At 29.1% G+C, this 21,990-nt stretch overlaps 2 protein-coding genes across 2 annotated transcripts; both read left to right on the top strand.

Moving 5' to 3' along the window:
• The first annotated feature begins 154 nt into the window (after positions 1-154).
• Positions 155-16,543, top strand: Sfp26Ac (Seminal fluid protein 26Ac). Its single transcript, XM_087157283.1, has 4 exons — positions 155-361; positions 11,147-11,269; positions 12,867-12,988; positions 16,354-16,543. Exons 1-4 carry the CDS (start codon positions 323-325, stop codon positions 16,490-16,492), a joined length of 423 nt encoding a protein of 140 aa, XP_087013409.1. The 5' UTR covers positions 155-322; the 3' UTR covers positions 16,493-16,543.
• A 3,887-nt stretch (positions 16,544-20,430) lies between these two features.
• LOC147815754 (uncharacterized) lies at positions 20,431-21,331 on the top strand. Its single transcript, XM_087156569.1, has 3 exons — positions 20,431-20,729; positions 20,812-20,989; positions 21,086-21,331. The coding sequence occupies exons 1-3, from the start codon at positions 20,431-20,433 to the stop codon at positions 21,329-21,331; spliced, it is 723 nt and encodes a 240-aa protein (XP_087012695.1).
• The last annotated feature ends 659 nt before the right edge of the window (positions 21,332-21,990 follow it).

The following is a 21,990-nucleotide window of genomic DNA, read 5'->3' as shown; positions in this document are numbered from 1 at the left end:
GAATTTTTACAGAAAACCCAATGAATTTTTTTTTTATCACTTTGTATATTGAGTCAATTTATTCCACAATAGTATCATATAATATTGCAAAGATTTAATTTTTTTTTTTTTAATTTAGCAATTGGTTTTAACGCCTTGTATAACCAGCTAAAATTTTACGATGGCAATATCTTTGTTCAAATTAAGAATTTGTATGGGAGAAAAGTCGCCAAATCTTTTTCTTCATTTCCATTGATTTCAGAAATAAGTCAGGTAAGATTGGAACATCTGCGCATAGTCACGGAATCATTGTTATTGTTTCAACGTTTCTAGGGTAAAGACAATGTTTTGCCATATACCCGTTGACATATTGCGCCCTCAGGTACATATATTTATTATTATTTTTTTTTAAATTTAATTTTCCGATAAAATTATATGCATAACAAAAAGAGTAAAATTTGTGATTAAAACATTTTCTGAGTCAGAAGCCATTGACTTTTCTCATAAAGTCATATTTATAACTTTTGAAATCAAACGTCATTAGTTTTTCTTATGAATTTAATTGATAATTAGGTCCAAAACTCAGTGATAATCAAGGAGAATTTTTTTGTGCAGTTAAAAATAGCAAGAACTCGAGTTTTTGAAATGAACATTTGTTAGGCAGCTTCGGGTCATTTTATTCGTATCCAAGTCAATAGAAAGCATGTTATATCTTTTTTATTTGTACAGATTATTCCTTAAGGAATTTTGAAATCCCTGTTAAAAAGAAAAAAAAGGTAAATAAAAAGATTCCTATTTAGGGTTACAAATTAATACTTAGGTAAGTAAAAAATGAAATGTTTCAAAACTATAACAATCTGAAAAACAAAGAGGTGATAATAATTTTACTAAAATCAGATAATTTTTTTAAGTTTGGAAGTATTACATTTAAAATCATAACTTTTTTAAATAAGAATTAGGAGACTCTTCCCCATGCTCGCTCTGATCATTAACTCTTTAAAGACCAAGTGGCCTGAAGAAGTCCGGACTACTTAACGACCGACTGGGGTCAGTGGGGAACTCTGAAGGGTGAATGGGTAGTAGTGATTGGGAGGGGATGAGCTGCTTGACAGTGATGTATAGGAACTCATCGAAAGTCAAAAGGAAGAGGTGTGCGAACTTCACGCTTTATTCAGAAACACTTCCCCCTGTGGTTTTAGGGAAACACAAAATCCTCTTAATTTGTAACAGATTTGTTTGTTGTTTGAACTGGACCATTTTATTCATTTATTAAAAATTCGGGAATGGCGTTCTTTTGGGAATTTATTTTTGAAATATCAGAGTCCATTAAAACAAATATCTTTTTAATAAAATTGTAATGTGCTTACTGTTGACTACCAAACGTTAATTTTTTGTATAATTACAAATACACTATCATAAATACCGAAATTACTGAAAAAAATTTGAATAAAGCCAACATTGTATAATGCTTTCTGTTAATTACTGATATTTTAATGATAATGTTATCATTAAAATAGTATCATTAAAATATCATTAAACCCGTTTATGGAAATTTTGATCCCTGAATTAAATAAAAAAAGGTTACTATTTTTATCATTTAATAAACTTTTTATAGGTATTTTTTTATCAAATATTTTATTTATTTCCATTTTGTTCTCCATTAACCTGTTTGGTATTTTTCAGTAATCAATTTTATTACAGTGTGCTTTTCATTAGTGAATGTTAGACGATAGATAAAATAATTTAAAATACATTAAATTAATAATATATCTTTTAAACTTGAGCTAGTGCAGATATTTTAGACTTTGTTTTACTTCAACAAAAAAATTTTTAAATCTTAAAATTCTTATTAAAATTTCTATTTAATGCTTAATTAAAGAAAACTAAATTCCATTATATCTAAATTTATGATTATACATAATTTTAAATACTATACAAATATTTAAAAAAAAAATAATCCAGCTTTTTTTTTCTAAATTTTTTTACATTGTATTATATAATTTCGGTATAGTAATTTCGTTCTTTTTGGTATTAATTTCCTATCAATTAATATATAAATTATCTTTAAGGATAATAAGTTATATAAAATTATTGTTTAAAGGAAATTGCTTTCACACATAAAGGATTTTTATAAATGTCATCTCACTTATATGTAAGCAGTTTTGATAATGCAGTTTTTGTATATAAGTAATTCAATAGGTATAGTCAAACAATGTCGCAGATCTTTCTGAATGAAATGGTTTTTCTGATTTCACCTGTAAGGTTTTTAGGTAATTGTTATGAAATAGCTTATTAAATTTGAATACATTTTCTTTACGCAGCAAGTTATATATTCTAATTGTAAACCAGAGCTTTTTAATCATTATTTACTTTTTCACTGCAATTACAATTTCCAAATCAGCTTAAAATTAAGTTTATTGTTTTGTTTATTGTTTTAATTTGGTCCTTTATAGCAAAACATGACTAATGCAAAGTTATTAAATGACATTGCTGATATGAATTTAATTTAATTGAATAATCTTATAGTAAGTCTTATAATAAATAAATAAATTTGTATAAAATAAATTTGTGTCCTGCATCAGATAGCAGCAAAAAACATCCCGATTAAAAATTTATCTTCAAGTCACGATACATAATAGTATCTGTTATCTGGATTTTTTTAATGGTGTAATTTTAATTGCTATTCACTCATTTAAATACTTAAGTCAGTTTGCTAGATACATTAGTTGACTTAAAAATTGAGCAAATTACATTAACTATTTTAATAATTATAATAATAATAATATATATATATATACAGGGGAAAATGTCAAAATGAATAGATTTATAAGAGAAAAGTTTTATAGTGAACCTTTGAAATCATTTGTTGCTAAAAACGAGTTTAAATGCAACAAATTGAAGATTTCCAAAAAAAAAAAAAAAAAAAAAAAAATCATCAGTCAGTACAATTGCTGAAAGTGATTTTCCTTGATCACAGTACGGGGAAGGGATAGTAAATCCAGTTCTTTTGTGACAAAGCCGAAAAGGGAAGCTAATAGGTAGGCATTGACAATAGCAACTTATCTTCTTTGAAAAATACTTGGAATCTATTTCCATTCACTAAACGCTGCAACTATTTGCTGTACCATTTGGTAGTACTCTCATATGATTAGTAGGTAAAGTCTGTAAATGAGTGCAGGTGGTTAAATAGAATTGACAATACGCTCATTTGTAATGCTAAATCTAACCCCATCAATAGTTTATTCAAATAAATAAATTATTTAATTTAATAGTAATTTTAAAAGTTAATCTCTATTTAAAGAAAATAAAAATTAACCCACCAGCTAAAAAGAACCATACCTTATTTTAAACGTTAATTTTCGAGTTTGATTTGATACTCTTCTGAAAGCAGTATTATTATTGAATTCTAAGAACAGTATTATTATTGCTGAATTAATAGATATTTATTTGTTTATAAAAGGAATTTTTTTATAAAAGAAAAGTTTATAAAGGAAGTTTTGTAGCTACATATGAATTTCATACTATAAAGAACTGTTTAAGTATTATTTTTTTTTCTTGTTTTAATATGTTTCAGACATTTTATGTTGAGCAAAATATAGCTTTGAAGGTGTAGCATATTTATTGATAAAACTAGACATCATTCAAAATAATTCAGACTGGTTCAGATTCATATATTTCATTTATATGCATTTCAAAGAAAATATTTTATCCATACTATTAAATAATACCAAAGATACCATCTATTAATTTCTAAGAGAAATCTAGGCTTCTTAATTATTTAAAAATATATAGATTTTTACCCCTTTGATGAGTATGATATAAAGAGAAATAGCTAACATACTTCCATTTTCATTACGCGAAACGGATAAACTTCTAAATTAATATAAATGGAGGAACTCATTCTTTTTTAAATTAAATGCATATATTAAAATAATTGTGAAAAGAAATTTTTCTATTTAAGTAAATTTTTTTGTCTAACAATATTATTTGCTTCCGCTGCAGGCTTAATTTGCTTGATCAATGAATTAAAATATTTCATTTAAATAGTACTAACTCTGTATAGAATGACACAAAAATCTGTAATTAATAAAAAAAAATTAATTTGAAAAGTAATCCATCTTTTTTAGTTAATTTCTTACTATTTCAAACAATCGATAAAAATTTAAATTACTACACAATATTTGGTTAACGTTACAATATTCCTCATTCAAAATTGCTGTCATAATCTCATTAGCTCTAATAATACGATGTAGAGTCGTTGTGGCCCAGGTTACAGATCATTTGCCTTCCAATGAGGTATACCAAGTTCGAATTCTATAGCGATGGCTAGTCGACGCGAATTTCGCATCCGGCTCGCATTGACCACAGTGCTGATAACCACAGTGGTAAACGGATCATGACTTAGAGTCCCCCGCAATCAGGCTAACCTTAGGATGTTTTCGCGGTTTCCCTTACCATGTGACGCACATAGGGATCAGTTCCCTTCAAATAGTTCTCCACAAAGGCAAACTTGATCCAGGAGTTCCCTTGTCTTCTGGATTGGATATAAAATTGCAAGGCTACGGAGCTGAACATTACTTGTCGTAAGCCCAAAATTGGTCGGCTGTTCAACGACGGTAAGAAAATAACATGATGTGCAAGTTAAAATATTAAATTTAAAAAACTTATGGGGAAAGTACTGAATGCAAAGTCTTTGTGCTAATATTTGTTTTAAATTATTTGTAAATGAAATTTGTTAATTACCTTTATTAAATATTGAACTATGGAAGTAAATATTAAAGTTTCATTAAAAAATACTTAAAACTAGTGACTAACTTAACTTGTAAATTTTTTCTCGTTTATAGTTTTGCTTAGTTATTTTATACTATTTTCTTAATTTTGTTTACACTATGGTGCTAAAAGATAATTGCATTTAAATAATTGAATATTACACGTTGAAACGAGGAGATTTTGAGTTGAATTTAATGCAGGGTTTACTGACACAAGTTCAGAGAAAAGATATGCTGCGCCTAACAAACGGTTTTAAAACAAATCAAAAGGTAAAATGCGCGCTACAAATTTCTCTTACTAAAATGCATAGTAATTGATATAATAGTATAATACAAAATAGGTGCATCAAGAAGATTTCGAAAAATTTATTTACTATGAAATATCAAAATTTGTAAACAAAATCAATTTCACGGGAATTTATATAGTTCTTAAAAACTGGAAGAAAATTTAGTCAATAATTATTTTTGTAAGTCATTATATAACACATTTGCTAAATAATCAAGGATAGATTATCTTTGCATAGCACTCAATAATTAGGACTTAAGTTGGTGGGTTACTAAGGCTTCCTTTGTCCCTCTCAAAGAAACGCTTTCAGCTAAACAGGTTCAATGCATAGAAAGGATATTTTACTTTTCATTCTTCTTTTGAAAACACCAGAATTTTAAATTGTTTTGTACAGGGAGGTGTTAAAGAAATAGCTAACCTTTCCTTGTAGTGGGGAAAGAAAGCTTTTCTTATCTCAACTACAACAGTTCTGCTTCAGAAAAAGCTAAAAAAAAGAAGAAAAAAAAATATTTTCTTCGATAAATAGCCAATTTATCCTTTTAATTCTTTTTCCTTGATTATATGTTTATGTATAAATTCTTTTTCTTTGCATTTATATAAGGGTTTTCATAGGGATCGCTATTTCCCTGATTCTAGTACACAGTAAAAGGATTATGCATGATTTCTTAATTCAAACTTGTGTTAGCCTTTTGTTAAATAGTAAAATGGGTAATCATTGTGTAATCATGTTGCTTTTTTTTCGGTATTTTGGGGTTTGCAGAAAAAAAAGGGGGGAGGATAACCAGCTGATAGTCGGCTAAAGAAAAAATATGCTAATTTTTATTAAGGATAAAAAGAAACCTAAGAATGTGATACCCTTTCAAATCATTAGGCAGGTGAAAAGGAGTCTGAATACAATAAATTGAAGATTTCAAAGGAGTATTCATTCAAAGATGAGCATAGATTATCTCCTGTCAAAAAGTGGGACTAATGCCCTTCCCTTTTGTGACTAAACTGAGAGGTTGAACTGAGATTGCCAATTGAATAATCGAACAAAACTATCTTGTTTGCGCAAAATTGTTTGTAATTCTTTTATTACCTAACTGCAAATCCAATGTTAGCAAATTTAATTTGCACTCAGTTGCTAATATCCAATTTGGAAATGTAATTGTAATTTATTTTAACTGTTAAATTGTAATTCAAACTAAAAATAATTTTTTTCCCATGTCATTTTGATGCATTATTGCTCTTTTACTTATAGTTCAATGTGCAGAAATACCTTTTACGTGATATTTCTGCACATTGAACTAGGTATTATCCGAAATAAATATGAAAATAAAGTTTCACTGCAACAGAGAAACTTTTTGTTCATTAATAAATTTAGTTAAGCAAAGTTTCAATAAATAAAAATGTGCTTGTATGAATTTAAAAAGAAAGGATTTTTAAAGTGTTTAAAATTATGCTTGGAAGATGCATACTTTACTTTTACGATGGTTTATCTGCATCTTTAAATGTGAGAAAAAAAAATTAAAAGAAAAAAAAATTAAAAAAATAAAAAAAAAAAACTAAAAATTAATGATAATAATATTAAAAATAAAAAATTTTTAAACTTATGACTTTGAAGATTTAAAAATATTTAATTATGCTTTCTTTTTATCCAACGAAATTAATTAATGAAATTATGTTATAATTAAAAAAAAATATATCACTGCAATTGCAGCCTCTATTAATTTTAATAATAAAATAATTTCCTTTTAAAAAATTCATAGTTAAAAGGGAAAAAGATAATTTTCCACATTTTTTTTTGATAGAAAAGATTTTACAAATGAAATATTTTTTGTCCATCTGAACCAAACTGAACCCATTTTACTTACAGAGCTAAAGTGTGCCTACAAGACCACTAAAGTGTACGTTCAAATGAAAATAAATAAATACTGAATGAAGACAGGTACAGATAAATTGTAGAAACTTGAAGTTGACAACCGACTTGATGTTGGAGAAAACAGATGAAGTTAAATAAATAAAATTAAAAAAAGATACCCGATAAGATGTAATTTCCGTTGTTACTAAAGAAAACACATTTGTATATATGCTAAAAAATTTTCTTTACAATAAATTGAAAAGAAATGAATTAATTTTTTACCATATCCCATAAGCATTTGCCTTTTCCTTCAAAATTTACCTTAAAAAAATTCACTTTTTCCTAAAACTCAAATTCTTCAATTTGCAAGTTTTTAACAGTATTTTAAGAACCAGTTCCAGCTTCTCTTCTTGCAGTTACACCCAAATAACGTTTTGAAAGCAGCATTTGAAAGTTATCTGTTATTTTTCCAAGTATTCAATTAAATCAGAAAAATAGCTCAAGGAAATATTTCTCTACTAATTAATGCAAAAACATTTCCATGATCAAACTTCAATATTATTTGAACTTTATTTGACTCATAAAGTTAAAAAAAAAAAGCGTGAATTTAGTTAATATTAACTGAAACAAAAAATAACTAAAAAAATTGTTCTTGTTACTGAATTTTCGACACATTTTCAAGAGGATTTTTTTCTTCTATTTTTGCATTAGGCATTTGAAGATAATCTGTTTTAAGAAAGAATAACCCCAAATTTAAAAAATAAATAAAATAACAAAAAATTTATGTATAAATAAAAGGAAGATATGGGAAAAAAAATCTCATTATTTACTTAATTCCTGCTTTTGAATATTTAACCAGAAAAACATTCCAAGGGGAAAAAATGAGCAAGCCTATTGTCAGTTTGAATGCCATGAAGTTTCACTGACAAGTAGAGCACGCCTTTGATTTATTAGTGACGTGGGGGAGCAAATGACCTGCTGCCCCAACAAAGAGGGTGAGTTCATTTGTGAATTTTCTCTTCTGAAAAACTGCGGATGTTAACGGTGGTAAAATTTCCACTGCTTCGGTCTTTAAAGAGTTAATCCCCGTGATTCCTTCTCTCATCATTGTTTTTTTTTCTTAAATGTTGATATATTTTTTTAAATGAAGATTTTGTTAATAAAAGTGCAATGACTATAATGTAATCATAACGGACTGAATTATAACTTGGATTTCAGAAAGTATTAAGCTCTACGTGAAAAAAAAAACTTAATACAGAATGAGCGACACAAAAATAATAATAAAAAACAAAAATAAATAAATAATACGAAGTTACGTTACTCGCTAATGATCTATAACGATAGTCTTATATTGTTATCATACTTCAAGCTTTAAACTAGTTTTATCTCTCTGAAATTAAGTTTTTTACATTTTAAAAAATTTCAAAAGAAATGTGTTACGATTTATTTTATTATATGTTACGATTTATGACATCCAATGTCCCCTCCTCTTTTTTTGTTAGCTTCGACATTAATTCAAACGAAACCTTTAGGAATAAAGATCTCGATAGGGATAAATAAAATTTCCTATAACAATGGATAAATAAACGTTAGTTCAAGTAAAATGACTGAAAAAAAAATGTGAAAAGTACTTAAAATTGCAATAACTTTCGAACGAATTGGAATTTCAAAAATAAGAAAAAGGGGGAGGGAATTCGTGTTAAGTTCATAAATAAAAATAGCCATTTAATCATGCCAAATTTTAGCTTGGTAGTTGCATTTCTACGGACAACAGAGCGGCTGGTATGGTATTTCTTACTACAAATTTATCAGACAATAATTCTCAATCTAATAACTGAATGTTAAGCTTTTTTTTTTTATTCCATCTTAACCCTTGTACACTTTTGAAAAGTAGAAAAAATACCCTTTCCCTCGAATACCATTTCGTAATTTCAAGTTATTAAGTCTTGTAATTTTTGAACTGCAAAACGAAATGTAATGTTAAGATCCGTAAGAAAATTTAGCACAAATTCATAAAAAAAAAATTAAATTTCAACAAGTTTAAAATAAATTAGAAATTCGGAAAAACTTGTGTTAAGTTCATAATTAAAATCGGCTCTTTAGAAGCGTTAAATTTTTATTCTTGTAGTTGCATTTCTGGGAGCTGAAAGGCCCCTACAAGTAATTTTTTATTACAAGTTTAGCAGTTAATAACTCTTGAACTACATAACTATCAAAATGTTTTTTTATTATATCACACTCGCTGGTCATGTTTTGATACACTTTCTTGCTTTCAAGTTTTGTAGTTTTTGCGCTGAAAAACAAAACGTAACGTTAAGGTGAACACCCAAAACAGGGGTGATGGGCATCGTTAACGATATATCAATGTATAGAGACGATTAACTTTTTAAAACTGATACTTTTTGGCAAGATGTAAATTATTACTTTTCCCCTCATTATAGTTTGAAAAGGTAAATATTTTGAATCGTAAAGGTAAACTTTATCTCTTTTTAATTTAAGTAATTTTCTTACGCCTACCAATGAAAACAATTTGCAGATTAAATAACTCACTTCCTTTTCAAACTTTTTTTTAACTTATTTATTTTTTAATAGCCAGTTTTTTTTGTGGAAATTAGGGTCTTTGATAGTACAACTTTAAAATATGCCACAGTTCTTCTAGAGTATTATCGTTATTATTTTTATACAATTTTAAGTATCAGTATACTTTCCCTTTAGTGTCTTTTGACTTGAATTTTTCCCCTCTTACCGGTGCACCGGTAAGAGGGGAATTCAATCATTTCTATATAAGTTAACTGACTCAGATAAGACAATAAACTAATTAACTTTGTTCAGTAGAAAATCTTTTTCCTCTCACAAACAGATAAAAAGAAATATCTATATATATATTTCTCTTACACGGCACCAAAAAAAAAAGCCTCATTACAACTCCCCGAATGGCAACGTTAGAAAATCGACCAATGATTGCTGCTAAAAATGTCACATGAGGTGGCTCAACATATAGCGCTTTTAAAAACGGAAACAATAACCAGAGTGAGCATTATCAGGTTGTTCAATTCAGATTCCTGCCCTAAAAACATGATAATACTTAATTTAAACTGACTCTGAAAAATATAAATGCTGTTGCCAGCCATAGAATTTTTTGAAAGTTAACTTAGCAACATAAAACAAAATGACATAGAAGCGCAACTAGATCAAAATTATGATACCTGAGCGCTTGACGTAACAAATCCTTCAATTCTATAAGCGTTGTATCGCCAAATGCCCAGATTAACAATTGTGTTTTTAAAGAAATTTTACAACTTCTTACATTTTACAACTTCATATAAAACTTCTGTTGTGTGTCTGAATACTGACATTTAGAACAAAATTAAGGTTTAGAATTGCCTCGGAGAAATTTGAATTGTTAACAATGACTTAAACAAAAAGTTTTATTTTAACTGACAAATACTATATTATAATTTTAACTTTTTCTATGACTATACTCATTTTCTTACTCTTTTCTTTGTTTTTTATACATTTTATATTTTTGTGATAAAATAAAAAACTTATAGTTGTTCTGCTTCTGAACACTGATGAAAACATAAAATGATGGGCTTCATCAACAATCAAAAATATATACAATTATTTTACAAATTCCATATTATTAGGGTGGCGCCCTTCAGAGAATTAAAAATACAAAATTATCTTCATCGAAGCCGATGCTTTACATCCGGCGTCCAGTGGCAGACTACTATTTCATATTGTTTTACAACACATGGTTTTAGCCCTCTGGTGGGAAAGACTTTAAAACAAAACTTACAACAGTTAATTTTCTCAACAACTGAAATTTAGAATAGTGTGATTAAGCAAAATATGTAAACTGTTTGCAATTTCAAATTAATATTGAAATGTACAGGTTTAGAATTTTCGACAGTGAAAAGTTTTCGGAACTTCAGTATTCAAAAAAGTATACAAAAGCTAGACGTTAAGAACGTATCCAATGAGCGAGCATTGCATTGCGAAGCAATCCGAAAAGAACTGGGAAAGCAGTTCCGGGGGTTGACGAGCGCCAGCCTCCTAGTAGATGAGATTTTACAAGAATTAATTTTGACTATCAGCATATTTTCCCTTCAGTATCTTTTGACTTGAATTTTCTTAAATTTTTCCCCTCTCACCGGTGATGTAAAAATGATGAGGAAAATACAATCATTTCTATGTAAGTTAACTGACTCAGATATCACAATAAACTAATTAACTTTGTTCACTAGAAAATCTTTTTCCTCTCACAAACAGATAAACAGAAATATAGATGAGGCTTTACAAGTATTGGATGCTCGTTTGAGAAATCGAAAATGCATGTCCAGAAGTTTTGATTGGGAGTTTCGAAGTCTAGATCCCGAAAATCCAATAACCCAGGTAAATATTATCGAAGCTTTGTTGTAAATTGCCTGTATTGCTTTTGTTAAAGTGTTGATGGTATGAAGTGGTATGCCATGACAATAAATTTGAACCGAATATTTTTTTTATGAACTATTGTAATTTTCTAATCGGCTCCAATTCAAAGTGTTTTGTAATAACCACCATTAATAAAAGTTTTATTCATAAATTTTTTTCTATAAGAATTTAGATTATGGAAAAACTTTAAAAATAAAAATGTATGTGAAACTGAAAATTTGAGAACTGCATCATAGATAATAATAAAAAAGTGTTCTTTTGAAAAATTAAAGTGGAAAATAATTTTGATGTGATTGGTTTAAAAAATTTTCTACATTTAAAAACCAGAAATTATTTTTTTTTAATGTCTGGATATTTAAAACTGTTTTTTAATATTAAAAGAGTAAAAAAAATTACAAATGTAAGTTTTTTTTTAAAATTCCAAAAGATTCTCAGGAGGTCTCGAAAACGGATTGATAAATATTATTATCACACTTAAATTTCGTTTTTCACTTAAGATAGGATAATTAGTATTTGAATAAACTGCAAATTTTTGCTAAAAGACAGTTAGTTATTTTTGTTCTAGTTTTTAAAATGTTTCATTTAATGTTGTTAAGTAGCTGACCTTAATGTGTAGGAGTCAGGGAACTGGCCTTGCATCAGAAAGATTCGGGTTCGAATCACGGACAAGGCATGGATGTTCTTCCTTTCTCTGTACTATCTGTCCTTACTGTGGGAGCAACGTTGGTCCACCTAATATGGTGTCCTTGAAAGAGTGGCCAACCAATCTGCCCTTATAATCCTGAATTGACGAATGTCTACCTAGGTGGGCATTAGAAAAAAAATGTTAAATATAAAAATTTTTCAAAAAAATATGTCAAAATTACGTAATACAAATCTTACACGATACGAACTACTGATGTTAATTGCTTATTTGATAAAATATTCGTCGACATATGCTATTTTATTAAGAAAAAAAAGTATAAATTTGATGAGAAAGCAACTAAATCAACACGAAACTTGCAAATCGCTTGCTCTAAAATCATTCAAAACTACTATGCTAGGTGCGATGTAATTAACTATAAAGCATATTGACATCCAAGGCTTAAGCCACAAAAGTTAACGTGAAAAAAAGAAAAAAACTCTCCAGTCAAACTTTTTTTTAAAAAATTTGTTTTTGAAAATATGTTACATTAAATTAAAACTGGTTCTTAAAATAACTATCTATTGCTGTATAATAATTTGTAACTCAAAGGTTTCGGAAAGCCACAGTAGTTTTTATTTACTTATAAATAGTATTTTGAATTCCAAAAAAGAATTCTTTGCTTGAAATAGCATTCTATAAATAGCAGCTTTTAGGAGTTCTTCCAATTTTAAATTCAAGCTTCTGTTTCTAATTTTAGACTCATTAAGACACTTGTTGAAAACAAACTTGCTTTACATTATGAACAAAGAGTATAACTGAAAAGCTCCTTTCAATGCATTTCTCAAGATTCTTTCTAAAATTTAAGTAATATAAAACAATAGCTGTGAACACTCAATGTTAATTGAATTAATATTTGAAACGTATTTTTTACAGATATCTAAAACTCCAAGTGATGAAGAACTACCATGTGATTGGGAAAGTGATATTTTAGAAGAAGAGAAGTATACTGGGAAATTTGTAGAAACTACTCCGAGATCACCACAGAGGTCTAAAATGTAAAAAAATTCTAATAACTTTCAAACTTAATTTTTTTTTCGTTTGCTAATTTTTTTAAAAATGTTTTTTTTTTTTTTTTTTTTTTTTTTTTTTTTTTTTTTTTAGTCTAGATTTTGTTTTAGTCTAAGTTGGCATCATTATGTAATGCGTATAAGAAAAAAATGGCAGAAATGGGTCGAAAATAGGCTCAAGGAAATAGAATTCTCGGGAACTATTCGACCGATTTTATTCAAATTTTGTAATTTGCCATGCAAACTTACATTCCTTAAAATGATGTAAGATTGTGTATCTTACGATTCGAAATGTTTTCGATTGTCATTAAATAAAATAATAAATAATACAAAATATTTACGAAAAGTTATTTTTTGCATAAAATTATCTAACTATGTGCGAAAATGTTTCAATTCGCTTTGAAAGTTCATGAGATATGGCAAAGTACGCAAAAAGTAAAATTAGCATTAAGGAGTCCAAATTTTGGACCATTCTATTGACCAAACTATTTGGACCACATTTTCCAGAATTGTGAATACATTCTATATTTTGGGGATCAGAAATCCGAATCAGTCGATAAAAATGTATGTTTATTCAGAAAAAGCATGTTTTCTGTCTGATTTCGTAATTTAAAATATTGGCTGCACTAATTAATTAGCATATTTGAGGTCACCCTTTCGAACCATTAATAAAGTCCTAGAATGTGAAGATCCAATTATTAGATCAAAAGTTATTCAGGGTAGTCCGGAATTTTTTCTTCTTTTTTTTTTGTGTGTGCGTAAGAAGCAAGAAAACAGGAAACATCTATGTCAACTTATACGAAATATACATAAGACTGTATTTTGATATTTAAATTGGTCTCATTTTATATTTGGATTAATAAATATAATTTAAACTGAATATGTCTACTACTGTATATGAATAAATGAACTATACATAATAATGTGTTATAATCATACAATGGTGTACTTAAACTCAGGCAAAATAAAAATACATTTGTGCCGAATACAGTATTTCATTTCGTCATTTCGCTACTATTTTGAAAAAAATTCTCGGGTAAAAAGTAGCAAAAAAAAAAAAAAAAAAAAAAAGAAAAAAAAAGAAAGAAAAAAGAAAGGAAAAAAAAAGGAATTTTTATGCAAGATCGAAAATTCTAATTCGTCAAATGTTCCTGATTATTATTTGAAGGATTTCATGTCAACAAATTAAAAAGACACATCATTACGAAATAAAATCACGAGCGGCGGAATTAGTATATAATTTTTTTTTCAAAACCTATTAAAAGAAATTATCTTAATTTTGTTCATTCCTTATGAAATTACACGCCTTATGAAATTACAAAAATTAACTAGGAGACTTCGCCCCCTGCTCGTTGGCGCTCGCCAACCCCCAGAACTGCTTTTGCAGTTCATTTCGGATTGCTTCGCAATCCGATGCTCACTTTGCTCGCTCATTGGATACGTTCTTAACGTATAGCTTTTGTATACTTTTTTGAACACTGAAGTTCCGAAAACTTTTCACAGTAGAAAATTCTAAACCTGTGCATTTCAATATTAATTTGAAATTGCAAACAGTTCACATATTTTTCGTAATCACACTATTCTAAATTTCAGTTGTTGAGAAAAGTAACTGTTGTAAGTTTTGTTTTAAAGTCTTTCCCACCAGAGGGCTAAAACCATGTGTTGTAAAACAATATGAAATAGTACTGAACGCCGGATGTAAAGCATCGGCTTCGATGAAGATAATTTTGTGAGAATTGTTTTGATAATTCGGTGAGAATTCACCCGAGTAGACATATGATGCTCACTACGTGCTCTTGCGCGCCGAAGCCTATCAATTAAAACGTATTAGCGTTTTATATAATATAGATTAGCCATATGATGCTCACTACGTGCTCTTGCGCGCCGAAGCCTGTCAATTAAAAATGAAAACTGTTGCCAACGCGAGAAAAGAAATATCATCGTTTTTATTGATACATACGTATTAGCGTTTTATATAATATAGATAGATTACAAAACTACGTTATATATTTTATTTTATTGCACATTTTATTAAGTTCGGTCATTATTTTTTGAACCTTTGTTGAAAAACAGTGCTTAAAGTATGCGTTATTTGAAAATAATCTATATTTTATTACTTTGGTTTTTGTACATAATAGTAGTTAATGTGAAGTAAGGTAGGAGAAATTTCATAATCCAGTCGAAAACAAGAAATTTTATTTTTTTCGACAAAAATATTGCAATAAAGTCATTAGACTTAAAAATTATTCTGTGTTTTATTAGATGTCGAGATTAGGCAATCAGTATTTCGAGATGCCTTTTTGATTTCTACCAAGTTGGCCTCCATGTTACATTTATGGCATCCTGAATATTTTACATTGCATTTAGTGATATTTTTATGTTTAAATGATGTTTTTATGTTATGTTTTTGTTATGTTATGTCTTAGTTACGTTCTTCTGTTTATCTATGTTTTTTGTGTTTAAATTGTGTTTAATTGTTCACCAAAAAACATGATTATGTTTTCACCGAAAACATAATGCCTTTTGTGCCGTTTCATTTGCCTGGCCGTTTTATTAGCAATACCGTTGAGCAAATTTGCTATGTGCAATATTTACTGTTGTGCAATTTTCGCCGAGAGGCAACTTGAATTATATATTCCCCGTAGAAATGAAAGGCCATATTATGTACTACCTATTTCTATGTAACTCAGAAATGTAATCAGAGTCCTCAATATCAGTGCAAATTCAGTGATAGGTGATACTTTTGTGCAAATTTTCAAGGTGCAATAATTGCTGTTGGGCAATTTTGTCTTTTTGTTTTGACACCTCAAAGTATATTTTTTTACGTATGAAAGATCATAATATGTACTTATTTCTATGTAATTCTTTATTTGTAGTCCACAATATTGGTGAAAATTCAAAGATGGGCGATACTGTTGTGTGAATTTGCTGTGTGCAATATTTACTGTTGCGCAATTTTCGGTCAGGGAACCATAAAGTAAATTTTCCTCGTAGAGATAAAAGATCACAAGAGTACTGATGATACTAAAGTACTTATAGAAATAGTTCCTATTTTTATATATCGCAATTTTGTAGACCACAATATTGGTGCAAATTTATCCATACGCGATACTGTTGTGCAAATTTGCTAAATCTATGGTAAAATGTCATATCGAACAGTATTGACCTGTAAGTACAACTTTTAACACTTGTATTTCAACCTAGTAATGGAACAAGTTGAATGAAACATACACAGTGTGATGACAAAAGTAACCAGACTCTTCCGTGTCAGTATTTGATAGAATGAATAACACTGTTGATCCACTAAAGTTGCTCAGTTTCTGTAATTAAATTTATTACTGTTCCTTTTGCAGAAATTTACAAGAGCCAATTAAAGATATGAATCCAGATATGCCCGTGAAACAAGATAAGACACCAGAAGAGGGCGAAAAGAAAGAAGTTCCAAAAGATCCTACGGCAGACGTTAAAACAGGAAAAAATATAGCAGTATAGTCAAATTAGATTTATAAATCATATTAATAACAAATGTTCTTTGATTACAAAATTGTATCTTAAAAGCTGTTACTTTAAATATTGCTTTACTTTTAAAGTTAACTTTTCACATTTTGCTGAAAAATTAGTAAATTGTCATATGTTCGTTCATAGTAAATTATAGTTATAGTTGCAATTATGGTTATTAACTAATAGGGGACTAAATCCCCTGTTTGCTAATGCTCGCCGACCCTGATGATTACTTTGCAATAATTACTGTTTCTTGGCATAAAATAGTTGAAATTATTCAACTAAAAATATATGGGCTAAAAAGAACACTTGCGCCTCCACTTACCACGCCTAAATATTTCCTTTAAGATACCATTAAGATCTATAAGTGAACATAAATCATTTTTCTAAGTAATAAGTTTTAGAAATAACTTTTAAAATTAAAAGTATATGGTTATAACAAATTAAGTTTACAACTTCAATTTAATATTTTTGCTTACCCAACGGACCGATGTATTTTAAATAAAATTTTTGCATTCATCATTTTGTGCATGAAGCTGAAAGTTAAGTTCTAAATCATTTAACGAATCTCGGGTAGACTATATTTGAGGGTGCCCCTTGATTCTCGCCAAGTTGTGATCGCGGTTGATCGCCAATCTGGACGATGTTGAAACCCAATCGTGATTCTGTTTGGTTTAAATTTTAGCGTTATTTTTAAATGTTCAACGGTATATGTAATTTCAGAGATCCGTTAGTTCTACTTTGAATATCGGCTGGTAAGGTTACTTTTCCTCCTGGTACTAAAATGAATACAAGTAAATGAGATAAATCTTAAGTTTCCGTATGATTTGAATAAGAATGGAAAAAAAGCGATGATTGACTGGTGTATGAATGAAGGTTTAATTAGTAATCGGTATAAATGTCATGTTTGTGCGAAAGATATGTCCGCCAATCCGGCACCACAGATTCTACTCATGATAAATTTAAACAATATCTAACTGCTATTAGAGAATTCTGTGTACCTAAAAGTGTGGATATTCAAGCTTAATAAAGTGAGTCGATTATTTTCTGTACTTATTCCATTAATTTTTGTTTCAATTCAAAATGCATTTTATTGGGTTTATTAATTTTGCTTATATTGTGTTCATTGCAATTTTATTAAGTTTCGGTCGACGTTTTGTTGAAATTTTCTAATGTTTATTGAAATATCATTATGTTTTGGCCGCCATTCCCGTTAAAACGGTGTTCCGCAGAAACAAGAATGGCGCCAAACATAAGTCGCCAATTTTGCCAAGGGGCACCCTCAAGTATATTTTCCCCCGAATCTCTTCAACCGTATTTCTTAAAAGTTTATTAATGTAATTTGTACTAAAAAATAATAATTGTAAAACGGTTAATAAGATCAGACACCGACTTAAATAGCTTTTTCTTAAAATGTAACGTAGAATTACATTATTCTAATAATAATAATAATAATAAATCATCCTAAACTCTTAATTTAGAAATCAAACAAAATCAAAAACGTAAAAATGACAATTCGCGATCGCAACGAACTATAGGGGGCGTTGTTGTATGAGACGCTTACCTGCGATTTCTATATGAACCGTCATTCAGTTACTCTGGAGACGTCGTTAATGTAGCGTGTAGCATTGCAACGTTCCTTCTTTAATGTGGCTTATTAAATTTAAAAAAGAAAAATGCTTGATCTTCTTTCTTATACAACCGAAAACAAAATGGTATCTCTTTTTATTAGAGAAGGAACATCCAAAACACATCGGAAAAATATTTGTACATTAACAGAAAAAAATATGTATATTCTTATAAGAGTTAAAACCTAATGCCCGAGAAATAGTATTACTAAATTTAATGATATAACATGAAAGGCCCATTTAAACTTTACATTCTATAGTTTTAAGAATCATATTAGTTCAAAAATTAAAATGAACAAAAAGTATACATAAGCCTCATAATTTTATGAAATTTAATTTTGTAAACAACGTTTTTTGACAACAATTTTTATCAAAAAATTTCAAGTTTCAATAAAAATCATTATTTAGAAGCTAAGAAACATAAAATAAAGAGTGCTGACGAAACAAAAAAAAAAAGACAATTCTTTTTTGTCGCCATTTTTAGTGCTACGAATATTCGTCTTTGGGATTTGCCAAAAACAAAACAAGATGCAATTTTATTTTTTCAGGAGGGAAATATTTTACCGAAAAAACGAAAATGTACCAATTCCCACAACATAAAACTTTATCTTGGTAAACGTACGTTTTGGAAATGTTATTTCATTTGGAATCTTATTCATCAGAGTTCATATGGCGATATGATTGTTTTGAATCTATGCTAAACTCTATATCGGCTCATTTTCCACCGAAATCCGATTAACTATTTTGATTTTAAATAAAGTGTTTTATTTTATGAATTGTCGCAAAAATTTTAAGTGTAGATTAGCGGCTCTTAAAAACCGCCAAATCTGTAGCGGCGGTGGCGTTAATACGTTAGTACCGAATTTTTATTCCATACTTTTCTGAATCATATTACTTCAAACATTGGAATATACAAGAAGTATACATAAACACATAATGTTATACCATTTAATTTTTCAAAAAAAGTATTTTGAGAACAATTTTTATCAAAAAATTATAAACTAAAAAACGGAAAATAAAGAATTCTTAGGATAAAAAAACGATTTTAAGAATTCTTTACATTGAAATAAAAACTTTCATATTGTTTCTTTTTTTATTATTCTTATAGTTCTTAATCAGACGTAAAAACCCATTCTGTAGTGTAGAGAACCATCATCAAATGAAAAAAAAATATTTACAAGCAAATTTTTTATTGTAAAAATCATTGCACTTACCTGATTTATGATTCCCGGAGAATTCCAAAATGATAAGTTCCTTGTTTGAAAACTTTATTCTCAAATAATAGATACATAGTTTATACCTTCATTACTTTTAGATAACATACTACACAGCAAAATTTTATAATTGATATGAATTTGAATATGTAGCTAAAAACAGAATAGCTGAATTCTAGTTGAACTTATTCTTTCAAAATTAAAAAAAACTTACCAAGAAAACGATTTAAATTAATTAAGAATCAGCAGAAATGGCACTATTTCAAGTAACTTGGATAATTTTTTATTGTTGTTTTCCGAATTATATGGATACAGAAATATATACTATTCTATAACTATTACAATTCTGTATGTTCTGAATTCATATTTATTCACTGGAATGACGAAAGCAATGTTGACTTCACTTTAATTCGTAATGAATTGAAGACAGAAGAAATGCATTTTACCTTAATACACACATCTGTAACAGTATCCGAAATCGGAAGTCATCAGTTGCAAGTTTGTTGATAATAGAAATAAAAAATTATTGAAGAATTTTTCTTCAAATGTTTGGCGTGTTCTGTTCCTGAAAGATTTACTAATATTCTGGAGATTTTTTTCAAGTTCTTCGGCCTTTTCCTTAGGGAAATTTTGTTTCCTATTTGCTGCTAAAAAATGGCGTCTGATTCAGTCAATGACTTTGATGGAACTAAATGAAAACGTGATAAATTAATGTCCGATATTTACAGGCTCCCGCTAGACGGCGTACTCGAGCGTTGCGATCGCGAATACAGGTAATTTTAACCCTTGAATAAGGGAATCAAAAATATTTATAGGAAAATAATAACTTTATGACTTATATCAATTTTATGCTAATGACAACCAAACGAATCTGCGCTTTTTCATTACACGACACGATACCGACAAAATCGGTCAACAAATGTCTGAACGACAATGTCGTTGTCGGATCGTTCAAGCAATTGTTTTTTCACTTGTCCGATATCGTTCGTCCGAGAAGTAGAAATTCTCGTTCATTCTATGTTTTAAACTTGAGTGAGCAGTTGTTTGTTTGTGTTCTGCTGCGATTTTTTTTTCTGCAAACCTTAATATGCCCGATGATAATCGTCGCCTCAAACTTCTATACTTACTTTATTTAAGAAGAAAGAAGCGAGCAGTGCAGAAACGTTTTTGGGTGCACGAAATAAATGAAGCAAGATATGTTGAAGGAGATTTTTATGTGCTTTTCCGTAAGCTGCAAAAAGACCCAAATAAATTTTTTAATTACTTCCGAATGAGCGAAACCACCTTTAACTATGTGTTAACATCTCTTTATGATAGCATTAAGAAAAAGGACACCAGTTTTCGTCTATGCATTCCTCCAAAAGAAATGCTTGCTGTCACCTTAAGGTAATTATTTATACTGTTTCTTTTTAGTTACTGTAATAAAACATGCTTTTAATAAACTAAAACTATTTTCATTCTTTTCCAGATATCTGGCTACTGGTAGTTCTTTCACAGACTTGCATTACTCTCATAGAATTGGTGTGACAACCATATCCAAAATAGCTAGATGCACCTGTGAAAATATTTGGGAGATATTACAGGAAAAACATCTTATGAAAGCCAGTGAAGAAAACTGGAAAAAAAGTGGTCGCAGGATTCAAAAAGTTTGCAAATTTTCCGCTATGCATCGGTGCCATTGATGGTAAGCATATCAGGATAATAAATTTTCCGAGGGATCTATGAATTTTAATTATACGAAGCATCATTCTATTGTTCTATTGGCTGTAGCTGATGCTTCCTATAAATTTAGCTACGTAAACATTGGAGGATATGGAAAAGACTGCGATTCCAACATTCTGCAGTACACGAAGTTCTGGGAGTTGCTGTGCAACGATAGTCTTATGATTACAAACCCAGAGCCTTTGACACCAGAGAGCATTAAAGTTCCCTACGTCTTTGTGGCCGACGACGCCTTTACAATGAATGAACACATTCTGGGGGTATAACTTGATATAAATTATGGGGGTATAACTTGAGCGTGAAGCAGAAAGTTTTTAATTATCGACTATGCCGAGCCCGTCGATACGTGGAGTGCGCTTTTGGTATTTTGTCGAATAAGTGGAGAGTTTTCCATAAACCACTTAATTTATCACGGCAAAGTGCAATAGCAGTGGTAAAGGCTTGTGTAGTTTCACACAATATTGTCAGAGGAAAAATATACTTGAGGATGCCCCTTGGCAAAATTGGCGACTTATGTTTGGCGCCATTACTGTTTGCGCGAAACACCATGATAACAGGAACAGCGGCTAAAACATAATGATATTTCAATAAAACATTAGAAAATTTCAACAAAACATCGACCAAAACTTAATCAAATTGCAATGAACCCAATTTAAGCAAAATTAATAAACCCAATAAAATGCATTTTGAATCGAAACAAAAATTAATGGAATAAGTACAAGAAATAATCGACTCACTTTATTTAACTTGAATATCCACACTTTTAGGTACACAGAATTCTCTAATAGCAGTTAGATATTGTTTAAATTTATCATGAGTAGAATCTGTGGTGCTGGACATATGTTTCGCACAAACATGGCATTTATACCGATTACTAATTAAACCCTCATTCTTACACTAGTCAATCACTGCTTTTTTTCCATTG

This window comes from Parasteatoda tepidariorum, chromosome 2, assembly GCF_982258835.1.
Source record: "Parasteatoda tepidariorum strain Cologne lab strain chromosome 2, Ptep-v5.0, whole genome shotgun sequence".
Taxonomy (NCBI): Eukaryota; Metazoa; Arthropoda; class Arachnida; order Araneae; family Theridiidae; genus Parasteatoda; species Parasteatoda tepidariorum.
This window is presented reverse-complemented; position numbering and strand designations above follow the sequence as displayed.